The 20,512-nt window shown below is 38.7% G+C and overlaps 1 protein-coding gene across 4 annotated transcripts in view; it reads left to right on the top strand.

Moving 5' to 3' along the window:
* The first annotated feature begins 7,606 nt into the window (after positions 1-7,606).
* LOC122036033 (translation initiation factor IF-2-like) overlaps positions 7,607-20,512 on the top strand; it is a 30,584-nt gene continuing 17,678 nt past the window's right edge. For 3 of the 4 annotated variants that reach the window (XM_042595201.1, XM_042595203.1, XM_042595202.1), the window contains exons 1-3: positions 7,607-7,954; positions 8,428-8,487; positions 8,947-9,037. In XM_042595201.1, coding sequence (XP_042451135.1) covers positions 8,449-8,487; positions 8,947-9,037 — 130 coding nt within the window. In that variant the 5' untranslated portion in view covers positions 7,607-7,954; positions 8,428-8,448. Of the gene's footprint in view, positions 7,955-8,427; positions 8,488-8,946; positions 9,038-20,512 lie in introns of those variants that run through there. The other variant, XM_042595205.1, reaches the window with a different exon arrangement.

Genomic DNA, 20,512 nt, shown 5'->3' with positions numbered 1-20,512 from the left:
TCTACTTATAAAATAAATAATGAATATACATAAAACAATGATAATAACTAACCTGATCTGTGGTAAATTCGATTGTATAATCGCGACTGTTGTTGGAGATATATTGACTAGGAACATCATTCTCAATTGACCAACTATCTGAAAATAAACCCAAATAGTCATCCATATTTTCAGGAAGAGAGAAGGAGAGGCTGAGAGGGAGATAGCAGTGAAGGGAGGTGTGAATGAAGAGTGACTAAAAATGAAGTGTGAGAGGAGGATTTAAAGGGAGAGGTTTTGACACGTGTCAAGAGTTGAAGGGTGGGTAATTTAAGGGGAGGGGAGGTTCTGACATGTGTTAAGAGTTTAAGGGTGAGTAATTTAAGGGGAGGGGAGGTTCTGACATGTGTCAAGAGTTTAAGGGTGGGTAATTTAAGAGGAGGGGAGGTTCTGACATGTGTCAAGAATTGAATGATGAGTAATTTAAAGAAAGTGAGAAGTTCTGACATGTGTCAAGAGTTGGAAGTGGAGTAATTTAAAGGGATGAGAGATTTTAACATATGTCAAGGGTTGAAAGGGGGGTCATTTAAAGTGATGAGAGATTTTGACATGTGTCAAGGGTTGGAAGGGGGTTATTTAAAGGGATAAAAGATTTTGACATATGTCAAGGGTTAGAAGTATGGTAATTTAAAGGGAGGGGAGGTTCTGACATATGTCAAGCATTGAAGAGGGTAATTTAAAGGGAGGGGGGTGTTTTGACAGGTGTCAATGGTTGGAGAATGACGAATTTAAATGGAGGGAGTGTTTTGACAGGTATCAATGGTTGGAGGATCGGTATTTTAAAGAGGGTGAGAGATTCTGACATGTGTTATATGTCAATGGTTGGAGGAAGGGATGATTTAAAGGGAGAGAAGATTATGACATGTGTTAATAGTTGGATGCGGGTAATTTAAAGGAAGGGAGTAATTTAAAAATTATATAAAATAAAATTTTTTTAAAAAATTGATAAAAAAATAATAAACAAAATTGATTAAAGAAATAAAACTAAATAAATATTAAAAAATTTAAAAAATAATAAATAAATTAAATTAAAAATAAAACTAAATAAAAATTATATAAAATAAAAAAAATTAAAAAATTTGATAAAAAATAATAAACAAAATTGATTAAAGAAATAAAACTACATAAATATTAAAAAATTAAAAAAATAATAAATAAAATTAATTAAAAATAAAATTAAATAAGAATTAAATAAAATTTAAAAAATATAAGTATTAATGAAAAAATAATAAACAAAATTAATTAAAAAATAAAACTAAATAAAATTAAAAATATATATAAGTATTAATGAAAAATAATAAATAAAATTGATTAAAAAATTAAACTAAATAAAAATTTTAAAATATATAAACTAAATAAAATTTTTAAAATATTTAAGTATGAATGAAAAAAATTAAAAATAAAATTAATTTTAAAAATTAAACTAAATAAAATTAAACTATATAAAAATTTAAAATATATAAGTATGAATAAAAAAAATTAAAAATAAAATTAATTTAAAAAAATTAAAATTAATTAAAAATAAAAAATAAAAATTAAAAATATATAAGTATGAATTAAAAAAATTTAAAAAAAAACAAAAAGAGATAGAGGGTAGAATGGTCATTTGCAGGGGGGCGGGGAGGGGGAAAGCAATTTGCTTATCTTATAATGCAAGTATATTTTTTTTTCTTTATTGTTTTAGGGCTTAGAATTTATAGTTTAGATTTTAATCTTCCATCTCCTCGATGCCGTCCTCGCCCCTCGCCGCGACACTGTCCTCTCCTCGAGACCAAAGCCAATGTCCTCTCCGTGAGGCCAAAGCCAACGTCAACGCCACTCTATCCTAACTTCTGCTTTATATGAGTGCAGATATCCTGAGTCCTCCACTCCCGTCGGCGGTGCTGCCCAGCTGGAGGAACACCCGCGGAGGAAGTTCTGATACGTACCGGTAACTGCTCCTTTTCTTCCTTGAATTACTATTGGGTTCTTTCCAAGATACGAGCAGTAATTCTCGTTTCAAGTCCCCTCTTTCTATTGACTGTGAACTTTGATTCATATATCAAGTTTGGTTCTTTCTCGAATTGTTCTCTAAAGTCAAGGATCATTTCATGTCGGTAAAGAAATTTATTCTGATTTTCTTCCTGTTCTCTCAACTCAAAGAAGTTAGTTGATGACGCTCATTCAGTGCGGGTTTTATACAAGTTTCGGACCTTAATCAACCTGTATGGCGGGTCATTCCAACTTTCACCTTTTTAATTTGCCTGTTTTGGCGTTGACCGAGTTCTCATATGCATTATTTATGTGTTTGAGATGCCTCCAACTGCAGTTGCTCACCACATTAATGCCTACCCACTGACTATACAGGACTACAATGGGTATATGATCATGTCCGGAATCTGAATTAGACGAAGGTCGGCTGAGGTGTTATCGGAGAGGCAACTCGGGGACACTTGATGTATGTGCACCGAAAAATAGACTCCTACGTGGAACTGAAGGACGGCGGTGAACTACCCGGCGGTACTTAGGCTCTGCGCACACTCAGACAAGCACCCGAAACGTTAGAGACCAGAAATCAGGGAAAAAGTCCCCGACGCAGACCCTCCGACGCTCAAGTCTGGTACATTTTTCCCATAAGAACAGTGTACGAAGGAAAAGAACTGTAGAAGACAAGTGCAAATGTGTGAGAGAGTGTATCTGCTCAAGAGAGAGGACACCCCTTTTTATATGACCGTGCGTACCTCTGGAGACTGATCGATGTCAGAGAATGTCGGGTGTCAGGGGTTGTCGGGTGATGGAGGACGCGTGACACCCTCTTATAGATTGAAAATAGGTTTTATTCACAAATGACAACATACCATTGGAATATTCTCTGACATATGACAGTTATTCTCTGACAGACGGTTACGATTCCATGATATTGTTGTCACCTAGTGCCTTCTGTTCCGCCCAAGTTTAGTTATGGGTCGCTTAGGATGGCTATTAGGATGTGATGCCTGGCTCGAGTCTTGCTGAAGGAGATAAGCTGCGATTAGGGCCCCCCCCCCCCCCCACGCTTGGAGTACGGGAAGGTCGGCTGGGGGTTATCTTACCGAAAGTACCAGGCCTGTCTCTATACAGATCGGGTTGAGAAAACTAGACCAGTCGAGGAAGGTCAGGCCTTACTTCAGGCTGTATCTCATGTCTCTGATCTGGGATCCTGATCTGTCAATACCCGATCGGGAATTATGTAGTTAATGACGTCAGACGGTCTAACTCCTTCTCCCTAACTTCTGACTGCCACATCCCCTTGACTTCCGACCGTCGCATCCCCTTGACTTTTGACTACCACGTCCTCTTGACTTCTGACTGTCATGTTCCCTTGACTTCTGACAACCATGCCCCCTTGACTTCCTACTACATGACCTTATCAGACCCCATCATTATGCACCGTATCACAAGCCTCCCCTCCAAGTCTAGTTGAAGGAGACCCAGGTCCAACTAACTAGACCCAAGCCCTGATTTCATTTACTTCACCATCATGACTATAAATAATGCTCCTTTTCCCAGACCCTCGGCATTGTAACATGTTTAATTGCTCAATCAACTTTGGGGAAAGGATCACTTTAACTTCTGCATGAGTTGCCTTTTCTTCCTCCTCCCCTTTAAAAGGGGCTAATCTCCAGCCATGGAGATGTACTCTCCTTCAACTGACATCCCTAAATCATGGATTCAAATTCCAAATTAGATGGATTGCAACACCTCCGTCAACAGTTTGATCATGTGACTCAGCTGCTTACCCAGAAGATTACGGCCTTAGATGAGATAACGTAAGAGAGAGACCTTCAATCTTCCCTTCGTATGGAAATGGAAGAACTTTAGCTAACTACTAAATCGCGAGCCCGGGCTAAAGTAGAGCTAAAATAGAAAGCTTATTCAGACCTGGAAAGTCAAGCCCAATTCCTAATTTATTTGAAAGAGAAACATGCCTATTCCATATCCCTTCTTCAAGAAGAAGCCCAGATCAAAGAGGAAACCATTGCTCAACAATGACATATCTTTCAGTCGACTAAGGCTGAGCTGACACAGGCTCGAATCCATCTGGAGCAGGTAGGTCACGCGGAACACTTTTGCCCAATTTGCCAATCGGCGGCTGGTACTGAGAGAGAACTTTGATCGCTTAGATATCCTATTTGCCTTTACAGATGTGAAAATGAGATTTTGAGGGATGCCCCCTATACTTTATTAAATAAATGTGGATCTAATTGGGTTTCAGTCTTTATTCATGTCTCTTTCTCCCTTTCCCCTCTGTCACTTTCTTACTTTGTGCACACTCGGAGAGGTAGTTGATGAAGACTCTGCTTGTTGATAACTCGCGCGCGAGCGAGAGTGTAGAAAGCTGACCTATGGGTCGTTGAATGCAAGAGTATGCTCGCTTACAACTCGCACTGGGGCGAGAGTTTGGAGTCCCAACTGAGAGGTCGTTGGTCGTGAGAGCATGCTCACTTATAACTCATGTTGGGGCGAGAGTCTGGAGCTCTACCAAGAGGTCGTTGGTCGTGAGAGCATGTTCACTTATAACTCACGCTGGGTGAGAGTCTGGAGCTCGATCTAGAGGTCATTGGTCGTGAGAGCATGCTCATTTATAACTCGCGCTGGGGCGAGAGTCTGGAATTCGATCGAGAGGTCGTTGGTCACGAGAACATGCTCACTTATAACTCATGCTAGGGTGAGAGTCTGGAGCCCGACCGAGAGGTCGTTGGTAGTGAGAGCATACTCACTTATAACTCGCGTTGAGGCGAGAGTCTCCAGCCCGACAGGGAGGTCGTTGGTCGTGAGAGCATGCTTACTTATAAATTACGTTGGGACGAGAGTCTGGAATCCTGACCGAGAGGTCGTTGGTCGTGAGAGCATGCCCACTTATAACTCGTGCTAGGGCGAGAATCTGAAATCCCTACCGAGATGTCGTTGGTCGTAAGAGCATGCTCACTTATAACTCGCGCTGGCGCGAGAGTTTGCCATCTCGACTGAGAGATCGTTGGTCGTGAGAGCATGCTCACTTATAACTCGTGTTGGGGCGAGAGTCTGGAGCTTGACCGAGAGGTCGTTGGTCGTGAGAGCATGCTCACTTATAACTAGCGTTGGGGCGAGAGTCTGGAGCTCAATCGAGAGGTCGTTGGTCGTGAGAGCATGCTCACTTATATCTCATGCTGGAGCGAGAGTCTGAAATCCCGACCGAGAGGTCGTTGGTCGTGAGAGCATGCTCACTTATAACTCGCGCTGGGACGAGATTCTGACATCCTGACCGAGAGGTCGTGAGAGCATGCTCACTTATAACTCGTGCTAGGGCGAGAGTTTGGAATTCCGATCTAAAATTGGTCCAGAGGCCCGACTGGGAGGTTGTCTGGAAGGGAAGCGGTTGTGGATTGAAGGAGCTGTGCCCCGGGGACTTAGCCTAATCCACCTGCGATCATGAACCACATTACATAAGGCTTTAGTCCAATTTGAACCTTACTTTGATGCCGAGGATAGGTAGCTACGCCAATTTGAATCTTCTACCCATCTTCTACTTCATTTCCCGAGGCAGCCGCATGAAATTTTTGGTCCTCGAGGCATGGTCTTCGTGAGGTAGGGTGCTACTGTTTGCATATCACCTCCATGAATTTTCTATCATTTCCATCATAAATGCCCTTTTATAAGGAGCTGAAACGTGCCCCACGAACTTTCCTTATTATGATGTCTTGACGCACACTTTCTGCACGTGACCCTAGGGCGCCACTATCTCTTGATCTGATGGTCATTGTGTGCTCTGCCGTTTCGATTGTCCAGTTCGAATCCCGATACTCCTTAAGGGTTTTAGTTTAAAAACCCTAAAGGCCTCTAACAATTGTTCATCAGCGCTTCGCCTTCCTCCGACCTTCCTTCCTTTGCTTATTTTTGCTCGCTCATCTTCCCTTTCGCATAAGTCATTTTCCTTCTTCATCCTTTATACCTTTGTTTGCTGATTAGATAATGACCAGAGAGACGGTGGTGCCCTGGTATGCATACTTTCGCTCAGATTTTGATAGGAGTGACCTTAAGTCTGTACGATCCAGCTAATGAATGCCAGCTACCTGCCCTAACTAAGTTACCCTAATTTGTTATGTGTTCACCCAAGTGTTTTTATAAGTTAATTTGTTTTTACTTGACTCAGTTGCCCTAATATGTTCACCATGTTGAAATGGAATTTGTTATACCCAAATACCAAGTTTTAGTTTGGAATATAATTCTTATTTGAAACAGAATTTATAGGTTTCTATTAAATATTATTAGTTTTTTTGGACTTTTAACTTTCTTGTTCTATCTCCTATTTTGAGATTTTCCACCTTACTAATTTACTATTTGGTTCATTGCCCTATTTATATGATAGGCTGATATGGCTCGATTAGGTAAGACAGGATATAAAGCTAATTTTTGTACTCATTATGCGCATGAAGATGATAAAAAACAAGTTATTTATACTTTTATTGTTGACAATTGTCTTAGCTATCAAGAAAAGGAGTACTATGTTCGGGAAGAGCATATCATATGCTTATCATGCATTGTATAAACATAATATTAGGTCTATAAACTTAAATGAGATGATTTTTCATAATATTGATAACTATAGGATTGATAGAAGGTCTTTAGGCAAACTATATTGTTTGCTAACGACTCATGGAAAATCGAAAGAAAACAGAGATATATTAGTTAGTGAACTTGTAATATTTTTTCTTCACATTATTGCACATAATGTGAAAAGTAGAATTACACGAATGATAGGTGGAATAAGGGTAAAAAAGGATAAAAACTAACCAAACATTAGTTCTAACTTTCTCTCACATCTAATTTTTTCTCTTATTTTCCTTTAAGGGTAAAAAAGGAAACTTTGATTTATTCCGATAGAAGATATACAACTAACCAAACATTGCTTTTAAGAGTGATATCCATGCTCATACCCATTCTCATTCCAAATACAATGATTCCCATTCCGATTCCTATTCATAGGAAAGAACCAAACTTTGCATGAAGTCTTTATGTTAAAAAAACTATTTTCATTCCCTAACCAAACGTAATGGACACTAATTTACCTAATTACCACTTACATTTTTTAGGACAAAAAATTTAAAATAAAATATAATTTCTCCTAAATTCAGCACATTAGAATCTAGTATATTTTTCACAAATTGAGCATGACTTAGGTGAAAAAAGGGTCGTATTCAATTGATAGAAAATATAATAGATTCTCTTTAAATGATGCTCAATTGGATGAAAAATATATTAGATTATTTTTAAATGATGTTGAATTTAGGATGAATTATATTAAGTGAAAAAAAATCGTATTTAATTTGATAAAAAATATATTAGATTTGAATTTGAATGGGCTAAATTTAGAATAAATCATACTGTCGTCTAAATTTAATTAAAAACTGAAGATTTATTTTAATTAAAAAAATTATAGATAGAATATTATTTTAATAAATTTAAAAGACAGGTTCAATGATATGAATAAAAATAACGTTCTTTTGATTTTCTAACATATTTTTTTATTGGTGTCTAAATAAAAACAACTCGGGAGATCAAACCCAGATTTTTTAATTCCAAGTTCCAACCCTAGGCCGCGCTGCCCACCTCCCCTGTGTATCTTCCCCTCGTCCCAACGTCATCACGAGGACCCTTTTCTTGTCGCGTCAATCCTTCAACCGTGGTCGACTTCTCCAATTGCGAGGACCACCCGTTCGCTGTGTACCGCGCCGGCGGGCATCCTCTTGCCAATCGCTAGAAGCGAAATCGCTTCCTGCTTCTCTTCGGGCACCGAGAGACGCCTTCTTATCCTCTTCACCGCGACATCCCACAATTTTTGCTCGCGTAACCTTGGTAACCATCGAGAGCGGGTATTAACAACAGTACGGATTCTCAGCTACGACTTCACCAACAGGTAGATTGCTAGTTTTCCTTGGTTGGAGTTTCTTCCTTAAGGTGAAGTTGCCACTATGTCAGATATCAAATCTTTTATGTAAAACACATCAAAAAGAGGTAGATCACTTCCTATCGCAGAACTCTTCGTCATTCAAAAAGGTGAAAGAGACTGTTTAAGACATACAGATGTAAACTAAATAGACTCACAAAGTTGAGAGCACATTATTTCGAGCTCCATAGTTATCAGCCACAAGTTCAACACCTATTAGTAATACATAGGATTTTAATTTCATTGCGATCATAGCTTGATTATGCACTAGATATAATGACAATTTTACATTAGATGATTGGTAATGAAGATCTTTAACCCAATTGCTATGGTAAATTAGCAAATTTTATCAAGTTAAATTTCATGCTTTTTCTGATTTACATTATTCATACCTTATTACACTAAGTCATATTGAAGCTTATTCTTTTCTCACGTTTGTGCAGATTATTGTTCATTTTAGCTCGATGGCTTGGAGAGTACTTAGGAAAAAGGTTTATCAACAAGTACGCATCAGACATGTTATTTTAAAATATTTTTTATTTCTTTTAGCATTGCATAGCAGAGTTTTACTTTTATTATTATTATTATTATTATTATTATTAGAAACTTTAGTGATTAATTTCTTCTGTTTATCCCCCGTGTGGTTCTTTCTTCAGAAATTGGTTTATTTTTCTGAAAAATAATTCAGACAAATGACTTTACCTAGTAACCATACCAGTCAAATATCTAAGCGTATCGAGTCTGTGTGCATCATGTTGGACATCGATCTGAAACCATCTTTAGCAAACATTTGATTATGCGCAATACATATTGGCCCAATACATGAAAATTATTTGTTCAATTTTGGTATTCATAGCAAATATATTTTATATACTCTGCAATGTAGGCTATTGATATTGATCTTGTATTGTTTATTTTTTTGCTTCTGATATATGCTTAATCTGTGACCTTTTTTTTTGTAGGGTCTCAATGCTAGCTTTTTAAATGCATTTGTATCTAAACATTCAAAAAGTGGTGTACATTTTTTCTTTGGCTCACACGGACGGATGCTAGGTAATCTTAGTGGTTTTAGTTGATTCATGTTGTTCTTTTAACTTGATAAGTCAAAGACTGCATTTATTTATACTCAGCCGAAGAAAAAATCTATGTTATACCTTTCCCATGAGTTATCTTCCAAGAAGGATGATTTTAATGCATCATGCATGGAAAAGATAATTTGATTTACTGGGCACGCTAAATTCGGCGATACAACATCAACATTCCGGGAGAGATAGGCTAGACTAGCTTGATTAGACTGCATATACTGATTCTTTCTATATGAGTTGATGCACTCTTTTTTGTTTTGTTTTCATCCTTGCCAAATTGTTTCAAAGGTTTAGGTGATTATTTATTATTGGCACTTGAAAGCTTGATTATTTATTGTTTTGTTGTCCACTTGGTTGTAATTAGCTTCTTATGCTGCTATACTTGTCATCCATGACTTTTGATAATCATCGAATTTGCTGGTGACTTCCTGATCTTCTCTCTTCCTCTTCTTCCTTCTTCTATGCTCACATAAATCATATGGTTGGAATGGTGATTCAAAATCATCATGAATTTAGTTGTCAACATTTGGGACCATTTGTGTACCCATTAGGCTGTGTTATGGTGTCAAATTTTGATAAAGATCATGAATAATATTGTTGGTCTCATTTCTCACATGTTAAATGAAGGTATATAAGTAAATATGAATCCTAAATATCAACTTAAGGAGTTTAGAAGACTTTCTTGGTGTCTCTTTCGAGATTGAGCATTCTCATCTTGCAAGGGGACTTCTTGGGGAAAAAGGAATAGTAGAGAGTAGAGACTACTTTTAGAATCTCTTTGGGGCTTGACAAAGTTTTTGCATGTTGTGCTCTCTTCTGTTCTCTTAGATTCTAGGATTCTAACCTTGACAATTGGGGTGTTTTAATGTTTGAGCTTCTTTCAAGCATTATTTTTAGAGAAATTTGCCTTTACTTTGGACTATTTTAAATTGCTGAATAGTGGACTCTTTTTCTCCTTAGACATGACTCATTCTGTTGAACCACATAAAACTTGTGTACGTGGTTACTCGACTTTGTCTATTTTCTTCTCAATTTGCATAAGGTCTTGGGATCTTTTTTGTGTTGTTTTAGCTTGATAAAGGTGTTGCTATTGGTTTTTTCTGAACAGATACAACATAGCTCATATATATTATTATCTTTCACTATAATAGACCCTTATAATTATTTATGTAATAATATTTAGAGACTTATGGAGTTATCTTGGTGTATATCTATAATTTTTTATATGGATTTATCTCTATAAATTAATTGGGATAGACACAGCTTGACGATTATGTCTATAAACAATTTGTGAAATAACAAATGGTAAGACACTAGTGACTGCTTTAAATAATGTTGGTGTAATTTCCCTGATCAAGGTTGGCTAGTTTGACTAAGCTTGAGTTGACTCAAGTTTGAGTCTTGATGTTTGAGTTTTGATATTTGACAATGTATGAAGATTGCAGGTGTAATTGTCTGTTTGAGGAGATTGTTGGTCTAATTTTCCTCTGGTCAAAGTTTGACTAGTTTGATGTGAAGAAGAGTGTAGATGAAAATCCAAGTGGGTTGACGGGACACTTGGTGTGGAAAGCCCCGGTGAGTGAAGCCGGGTAGATGGAAATTCTAGTGAATGAAGTTAGGTGCTGAAAATCCTGGTGAGTGAACCTAGGTGAAAAGTCCTGGTAAGTGAAGCCAGGCAGTGGAAATCCAGGTGGGTGAAAGTTGATCGGACACCTGATGTTTGGAAGTCTAAGTGGGTAATGGAGGACCGGACACTTGACATGAGACGTTAAGTCCAAGTGAGTCAAGGTTGACTGGACACTTGGTATGAGGGGAAAAGTCCAAGTGGGTTAAAGGATTGACCGGACACTTAGCACGAGGAGAAAAGATCAAGTGGGTCAAAGGATTGATCGGACACTTGGTGACGAAGTCCCAGTAGGTCAATGTTGACCAGATGCTAGGTATTAGGGGGTCTCAATAGGTCACGCTTGAGCATAGTGTGCTTCCCAAGTGATTAGCTGATCGATTGGGCTGCTCCAATTGATCAGGCAATTGATTGAGGATTATTTTCTCGCATGAGGAAACCAGAATCGATTGGTCAATCGATTCCAAGGTCTTCTATGAGAACACAGAAGCGCATTGGATCGATCAACTGATCGATCTAGATGCTCCAAATCGATTAGTCGATCGATTGGGAGATGATCATTACACAGGTTGTGACTTTTGGACAGTTGGGATTGCTCAGATCTTATATGATAATCGATTGGGAGTAAGCTCAATCGAGTGAAAACCCTAGATCGCATATTATAAAGGCGACGACATGGTTCAAACGCAACAGCGCTTACACAAATACACAATTTCTTCTCCACTACTATTCGCTGGACTTTGAGCTTAGAAGATAAGTGTTGTTGCACTTTCCAACTGATCGAGACATCTTCATCAACAAGAGATCAAGTAAGAAGAGGTTTTTCGTTTGTATTCCTGTATTTACTTCTTGTTTCGAGTTGTGTCTTGTTGTTTGAGTTGTACGAGGTTTCTCCACCGCCGGATTGTTCCGAGAAGGAGTGTTTTTAATAGTGGAGAGTGTGCTCGTGTGTGGATCCTTGGATTAGTCACCTTATCTTGAGATGGATACCAAGTAAATCATCTTGTTAGCATTGGGAGCTTGCTTGGAGTTTATTTGCTGCAAAATCAACATCTATGAAGCAAACGAGCGAGCGAGACAAGCTATTCACCCCCCTCTAGCTCCGGAGTGTCCCAACAAATGGTGTCAGAGCGAGATCACTCTTCACCAGACTCAGCGTCAGAAGGGCAAAGAGCTAGAGGAAGAAGAAGTTGAACCCCTAAAGTCAAAGACTTCATCAAAAGGGAGCTCAACTTTAAGATGGATTTCCGAGATGGACTCGGATATGATACAAGGGCACCTCCACCATTTATAGCATCAAGCTTCGATTCTTGGAAGTCAAGGATCGAAAATTTTTTCATGATGGAGATAAAGTAATGGTTTGCTCTAATGTGAGGCTCCAACAGATATAAAGGCAAAATTCTCAAGAAAAGTAAATTGTGCAAAGAGCAAATCTAAAGATGCGAGACAAATGATAAGGTAACCAAAATTTTGGTTAATTTATTGCCAAGCACAATCATGTGCAAAATTATAGACTATAATGTTAAGGAGCTTTGGAGCAAATTGACAAAACTCCATGAGGATCTCTCCACTACACTAAATCAATAAGAATCTAAAGAGGGCAATTCATTGGATCAAGAGGAAGAGGACTCCGAGGTTGAGAGGTGCTCAACATCAAACGAAGAGGAGATTCAAGAAGATTTATCCTCAATGGAGTGCAATGGTAAAGGCAAAGAGGGAGCATACTCTTTGTTTTATGTGCATGAGGATGAAGATAAAGATGCCTCCACCTCTAGGATTGAGGGGGAGCGTCATTCGTTGACAGCGGAGCAAGAAGAGGCTTCTACCTCCAGGTTAAATAGAGAGGAAGATGGTGCCACCTCCATAAGTCAAGAAAAATTAAATGGAGGATCATGAGCTACCCCTACAAGTAAAGGTATAATTGTAAATAATAAAACTCATATTATTTGCTTTGAGTATAGGGAGCATGGACATTGTAAGAGTAAGTGTCGTAAGTTGACCGAGAAGAAGGGACAAGTGACACTCAAGGCTAAAGAGAAGCCAAAGGAGGTCGGTCCCGTGATACGCAAAGGCAAAGAGCACATTGTGTGCTTCTCTTGCAATCAAAGAGGACATTATCAGAGCCAATGTCCAAAGGGGAAGAATCCGGCCAAGAACAAAAGAGGAAGCTCAAGTCAAGGGGAGCCTCCAAGAATAACACTAAGGTACCATTAGGAATGATACTTATGTAATTCATGATAAAAAGCATACTAGTTCAAATTTATATCACTTTAATGTTATTTATCATGAAAATAGGAAGCATGATAGAGTTAAAAAAAAACTTGTAGCGTATCATGCTAAAACTATCGTACTTAAGGCTAGGAAGGTAGATAATAAATTAGGCAATAACTCTAAGGACTTTAGATATATGTCTAAGAAAAAGAAAATTCAAGGATTTAAGGAAAAATCTAAATGTTAGGACTTATGGAAGGAAAATCAAGTCTTAAGGTCAAGACTTGAAAAATTGAAGAGGACCCTAGAAAAATTGACAATTAGTGCCAAAGGATCAAAGGAGTCAAACCTAGGTTTAGCGAAGCAAGAGCCATTCAATGATCATAGAGGTTTGGAATATAAACCTAAAGTCAAGAAGGATGTGACTTCATATAATAGGGTTCCATATTATTATGGAAGTAGCCCTAGGTCTAGGGGTCAAGCCAAGGTTATAAAGGAGGTTATCCCTAGAACTAATCTTGCAAAGACCAATGTGACTAAGGATTCAAAGAAGTCTAAGAAAGCCACTAGGAAGGTCACAAGGGAAGCTATCTCTAGAGTTGACCTAGAGGAATTGAGCGTGACCAATGCTTCTAAGAAGCCTAGGAAGGTCATTAGGAAGGTATCAAGGGAAGTTATCCCTATTGAATACCTAGAATACTTAAGGAGCACCAATCGGTTTTGGGTTCCTAGGAATGTGTTCTTTACACCCTATATGGGTTTAGAGAGTGTCAACTCTAATTGAAAGGGTAGTTAAACTACCTTGGTGAAGTTGACACTTGGAGGCATTTTCAAGGTTTTGTTAACTTTGAAAATGTAGGTTTATTTGTTTACTCTTTGGAAGAGTAAAACATGCCAAAATTTGAGGAATTGAACTTAATTAAAATTGATACAAATAGGAAGAGTAAAGGAAATGCTAAGTTGGGATTTTGGCTTTTTCTTGGGAGAAGGGCAATTTAGAATTATTTTTTTGGCTTAGCGAATGATTTAAGGATAGAAACACTTAGATAGATAATCTAAGTATTTTATTTATGCTAAATTGTCATGATTGTTTGCCCATCATATGTCATGACATCATATGTTGCATTCATTTTTGTTATGAAAAACAAAATAAAAATACCATATAATGACATACATACATCATATACTAGAGTATGTTTTCTTTTGAAACTTATTCATTTTAATGTATGCCATAAATCATTATGTATTACTGTAAATTCCTTGTAATTAAGGACAATACATTAATCAACAAGTGATATCCTAGGTGGATGATTAATTTTTAATATGCCTTGATAGATATGCATGGACTCTTTGATTTGGGAAAACCAATATCTACATCTCACAAAGACCGTAAGTTGACTTGTATGTGTTTTAGTATACATTAGATACAAGTGAGATGTTAGGAGGATGAACAAAACTCAAGATGTTGATTTAGTGCATTTATTTGAGTTCTAGCTTCATCAAAACACATAGATTATGTGTTATCCAATCATTGGGAAAGCTAGTGTACACATCATGTGTATTTAGCCTAAAAAACATGATTGAAAATTAATTTTGAAAATCATTTCAAAATACTCTCAGAAAACTTTGTTAAAGATTATCTTTTGAAAAATATTGAAATTTTTAATGGTTTTGAGTTTTGTGTTAATCTTTGAAATAGGGGTTATTTTCTTAGAAAATTATTTTTTTCATGATAGTATGACATATATAATGTCTACATGAATTTTTGTAACTTTTGAAATTTTGTAGAATTATTTATGTATTTTTGAATTTCGGCTGAAATTGATTTCAGAGAAATCAGAAACTCCAATCGATCAGTTGATCGATCGGGGAGTTCAATCGATCGGTTGATCGATTGAAATGAGTTTTTCCGTGAGCAGAAGCTCACGGAATTGATTAGTTGATCGATTCAACCCTTGTCTGGATCGATCAGTTGATCGATTCAAGTGCTTTTCTGCGAACAGAGCCTTGCTGGATCAGTTGATCGATTGGAAGACTTCAATTGATTGAGTCCCAACTTCAATCTATTGGAAAAATTGACTTTAGTTGTAAATGTCTAATTTCATTCATTTAAGCCACTTTTAGTCATGTTAACCATTCTTCACCCTATGAAACTCATTTACAAATTTTTAAGGGTAGTTTTCTGGATGAAAACAAGAAGGGAATAGTTAAGAAGACTAAGTTGAAGTTTTAGGATGAGGTTAGTTTTAAAGTTGAATTTTGAATCTCAAAATTTCAAATTTTGGGTTTCCTAAAGTTTTAGGAATTTCAAGTCATTGTTGATGCAATGATAGAAATTTGGAGCATGTTTTGAGGTGAAGCTACTCCTTAAAGACATGGTTTCAATTTTATTTGTCAAAACAACAAAACAATGGAAAGTTGGAAACTTTTATTGTGATGAATGCTCAAGATTGAGCATTAGAAAACACTGGAAGATTGGATATCTTCAGGAGTGTGAATGCTCTGGGATGAGCATTGTATGATGGAAATATGATTTAGGATGGGCATGTGGGTACAATGAAGGGTATGAGACTTTGTTGTAATGTTGTGAACAATAAGTGAGCATTGGAGACAATGAAGGGTTTGAGACCTTCATTGTGCTATAGGGAACAACATCTGGATAACTCTTCAGGGGGAGAGTTTTTGATGCATGCCACAGGAGAGAATGTAGGGTTTAAGTTAGGCCTTCATTACCAAAAGGTGAGGTTACTCTTGGAAAGGGGGAGAATAAAGGAAATCCTCATTTATGTTTTGACATGAAGAAGTTGAGGCTATGAGATTAGCCTAACTTAAATGTATTGTCAAACATCAAAAAGAGAGAGATTGTTGGTGCAATTTTCTCGGGTTAATCAGTTTGACTAAGCTTGAGTTGGCTCAAGCTTGAGTCTTAATGTTTGGATTTTGATGTTTGACAATGTATGGAGATTGCAGGTGCAATTGTCCGTTTGGGGAGATTGTTGGTGAAATTCCTCTCTGATCAAGGTTTGACCAGTTTGATGGGAAGAAGAGTCAAATAGGTCAAGGTTGACCAAATATTTGATTGGAAAGTTCTAACTGTTGGTCCCTTTGGAGGCCGGCAAGAGGGGAGGGGTGAATTGCCCTACAAAGTAAAACTCGAACCTTTCTCGGATTTCAACTATATAATGAACACTTGTAATAAATAAATAAAAGAGACTAAGTAAAGAAAAACAGACACCAGATTTTTACTTGGTTTGCAATCAGGGGATTGCTAATCCAAGGAATGTAAGCGCACTATCTGATTTTCCTCTGGGCGGAGTAGCCTCTTTACAACGTTGACAGCACAAATGAAAAGAACAGAATTGGAAGCACAGAAAGAATTGATTACAAGTGAGTTGTTCTGAATGTGCAGACCAGTACTATATTTATAGTACTGGTCCGGACGCCTCCCTGGAGGGGATAAAATTCTATCCCCAACGATCGGATCGCGTTGACGCGATCTTGTCAATCCACTCCCGGACCTCGATAGCGCCAGGCGCCGGACCTCAATGGCGCCAGGCGCCGGACCTCTTAAGTCAACTTTGTTGACTTTTGGGTCCGGTTCCACCGCTCCGGTTTAGCTCGTTTCGGTCCGGGTCCGCTCTGGCTCAGTTAGCTTGGGTGATCTCGGCCTTCCGGAATAGGGCCCAACTCCGGTCTTCTCCTCGAGCAGCCTTCCTTCCCGGTTTCTCGTCCCTCGAACGCCGCGCACGTTCTTCTCGTCCACCGGTGTACTCTTCCGCGGACACCTCGTCTCTCGGACGCACCGAGCCCGTCGGCTCTCTCCCGTGCCGTCCTTCTCATTAGCCGCGTCTTCCGCTCGACTTCCTGTGTTCCTAAGCTCCTGCACACTTAGACACAAGGGTTAAACAAACGCAGGACCTAACTTAGCTTGCTTGATCACATCAAAACACCTTGGGGTTCCAACAATCTCCCCCTTTTTGATGTGAACAACCCAAGTTAAGTTAGGGTAAACATATGCAATAAAAACAATTTATATTCAAATAAGTCCAAGTATTTTTCAAATGAAAAATTATATTACCTCCCCCTAGACTTAACATATATTTCTCCCCCTTTGATCACATAAAAAATTGGGGTTATAAACAAGTCTAAGGTAAAAAAAACTTTGAGTGTAAAAAAAATGTCTAAGTCAGTTTAAAGACACTCTTCAGAATTTTTCTTTCGAGAAAAATTTAAGTAAAACATTTTTCAGGTAAAAACAGTCATAAGTGTTAAAAAAAATTAAGTTTGAAACTTATCTCAGCATTCAAAAAAAATTTGTAATTAAAAAATTTTAAGTTAATATTCATAAGAAACAATTTTAAGTCAATTTTAAGAAAAATGATAAGGCAATAAAAAAAATTCTAAGTTAATTTTCATAAAAATTTCTAAAAAAAATTTCTAAGTAGTTAAAATTTTTAAATATTTTCTAACACAAATTGAATAACTCTTTTAAGGTATTAAATTAATACTTTTTCAGTTAGTCAATTAAACTTTTCATATCGATACTTGGCTTCCAGGTCGTGGCGAGGCACTAGGCCTTCTTGGTTATTGGAGCAACAACCGCTTCCTTAGACAAAGCTTCATAAAGAAATTAGTTGTTTAATTTCCTTGCTGAAAATGCTAAGTCTGACTTTAATTTTAAGTTAAACAGGTTTTTGGAACCCAGTAGAGGTTCCTACCTACAGGATTAACTAAGTATTTTTCTAGGTATATAGATTTTTGATATATTTCTAATTTGACTTTGATGAAATCTATAATACCAATTTAAAACTCTATAATTTCTAAAAGTAGGAATATTTGAACCATTAGATTTTTTCAATCTTTCTATTTCTTCTTTTAGTTTTTCATTTTCAATTTTTAATTTTTCAAAATCCTCTATAAAACATGATTTTGCCAAAATTCTCTTTGTTTCTAAAATTTCATTTTCTAATTTGGCATTTTTATTTTCTAATTTATACATGGATTTAGTCATAGCTTTGATACCAAAGTAAAGTTCATCAGGAGGTAAGAGGCATACCTCACTTACCATATCAGACTTGAAGCTGCTTCGCTACTTCCATCCGAGGTCGCTCCCCTTCATCAATGCTAGGTTCCGATGTACTTTGTCCTTCGTAGCTTGCCATCGTGCTATCCGTATTCTTGAGCTTCGATTCGGATGAAGAAGTGTCGTCCCAAGTCGCTTTTAGGTCAGGTTTCTTAGGTGCCTTCATTTGACCTTCTTGAGTTCGGGCACTCTTCCCTTAGTGTCCCTCCTTCCGACCGTAGCACCGTACCTTTCTTCTACCTTTTGATTCTTTTGATTCTGCATTTTAAATTTATTAGATCTAAAAACTTTTAAAATTTCTTACCACGTATGCTTCTTGATCGTCTTGAGTCCGATTCGAGTTCATCCTTCCGGGTTGCGTTCACGCCATAGTCCGGGTCAGTATCCTTTGTCGTTCCTGCACACCTGGTTTCATGCAATTCAAGAGTAGAAACAACTCTTCTAAAGTATTTACCTCCGGTCTTTTGAGATGTAGTAGGCGTCGACGATTGATGTCCACTCCGGAGTTCTTGACGCGTTGAGCGCGTAGCGTATAGTGTCCCGGTTTATTACTGTTTCACCAAGGTTTTCGAGACAAGTAACTAGTTCTTTTACCTTCGTAGACCAGCTACTTTCTCACCTTTATCCAGACGGATGTTCATCAGTTTGTTGCGGAGGATGTCCCTTCTAGCGAGTTTTGCTTCGGACGTGCCTTCGTGGAGTTCCAAGAACTTCTCCCAAAGTTCTTTAGCAGATAAATAGTTTCCGATGCGGTTGACCTCTTGAGGCGGTAACACGCTCAGCAGGTGATGTTCCGCACGGCTGTTTGCTACCGACTCATTCTGCTCCTTCTTTGTCCAATCGCTCTCTTCTTTTTCTTTTCCATCTTTATCTATTGGAGCTACAAAACCATATTTCATAATAAACCAAATTTCAAAATCTGTTTTTAGGAATACCTCCATACGACGCTTCCAGTCTGCGAAGTTCCCCTCGAATTTTGGTGGAACAATGCTTGGTCCGGCCATCTTTGTTGCTTCGATCGGCGGTTAGTCCTCCTGAAGCGCCTTGCTCTGATACCACTTGTTGGTCCCTTTGGAGGCCGGCAAGAGGGGAGGGGTGAATTGCCCTACAAAATAAAACTCGAACCTTTCTCGGATTTCAACTATATAATGAACACTTGTAATAAATAAATAAAAGAGACTAAGTAAAGAAAAGCAGACACCAGAGTTTTACTTGGTTTGCAATCAGGGGATTGCTAATCCAAGGAATGTAAGCGCACTATCTGATTCTCCTCTGGGCGGAGTAGCCTCTTTACAACGTTGACAGCACAAATGAAAGCACAGAAGGAATTGATTACAAGTGAGTTGTTCTGAATGTGCAGACCAGTACTATATTTATAGTACTGGTCCGGGCGCCTGGAAGGAGTTCCGGGCGCCCTGGAGGGGATAAAATTCTATCCCCAACGATCAGATCGCGTTTGACGCGATCCTGGTCAAAATCCAGCTCCGGGCGCCCGGACCCTCAATAGCGCCCAGGGCGCCCGGACCTCTTAAGTCAACTTTGTTGACTTTTTGTGGTCCGGTTCCACTGCTCCGGTTTAGCTCGTTTCGGTCCGGGTCTGTTCGCTCCGGCTCCGTTAGCTTGGGTGATCTCGGCCTTCCGGAATAGGGCTCACCCGAACCCATGTTCCGGCCTTCTCCTCGAGCAGCCTTCCTTCCCGGTTTCTCGTCCCTCGAACGCCGCGCACGTTCTTCTCGTCCACCGGTGTACTCTTCCGCGGACACCTCGTCCCTCGGACGCACCGAGCCCGTCGGCTCTCTCCCGTGCAGTCCTTCTCGCTAGCCGCGTCTTCCGCTCGACTTCCTGTGTTCCTAAGCTCCTGCACACTTAGACACAATGGTTAAACAAACGCAGGACCTAACTTAGCTTGCTTGATCACATCAAAACACCTTGGGGTTCCAACACTAACTAGAGGTGAGGCAAGGCAAGTCCAATGTGAAGGTTCGTAGAAGATGAAAATTCAAGTGGGTGAATGTTGACCGGAATCTTGGTGTGGAAAGACCGTGTGAGTGAAGCCGGGCAGATGGAAAATCCTAGTGAGTGAAGTTAGGTGTTGGAAATCTTGGTGAGTGAAGCCAAGTAAAAAGTCCTAGTGAGTGAAGCCGGGTAGTGGAAATTCAGGTAGGTCAAGGTTGACCAGACACCTGGTGTTTGGAAGTCCAAGTGGATCACCTGGTGTTTAGAAGTCTAAGTGTGGAGGACCAGACACTTGACACGAGATGGTAAATCCAAGTGGGTCAAGGTTGATCGTACACTTGGCACGAGGAGAAAAGTCCAAGTGAGTCAAAGGATTGTTCGGACGTTTGGTGACAAAATCCCAGCAGGTCAAGGTTGATCAGATACTAGGTATTAGGGGGTCCCACCAGGTATGTTGGGATTCGAAACCCTAACTTGAGTTTAGGGTTGGTCAATCGATCAGTCGATCGATTGAACCAGAGTCCAATCGATCAGTTGATCGATTGGGAGGTTTGCGCGAGCAATAATAG

The sequence above is a fragment of the Zingiber officinale genome, unplaced genomic scaffold, assembly GCF_018446385.1.
Source record: "Zingiber officinale cultivar Zhangliang unplaced genomic scaffold, Zo_v1.1 ctg131, whole genome shotgun sequence".
Classification (NCBI taxonomy): Eukaryota; Viridiplantae; Streptophyta; class Magnoliopsida; order Zingiberales; family Zingiberaceae; genus Zingiber; species Zingiber officinale.
This window is presented reverse-complemented; position numbering and strand designations above follow the sequence as displayed.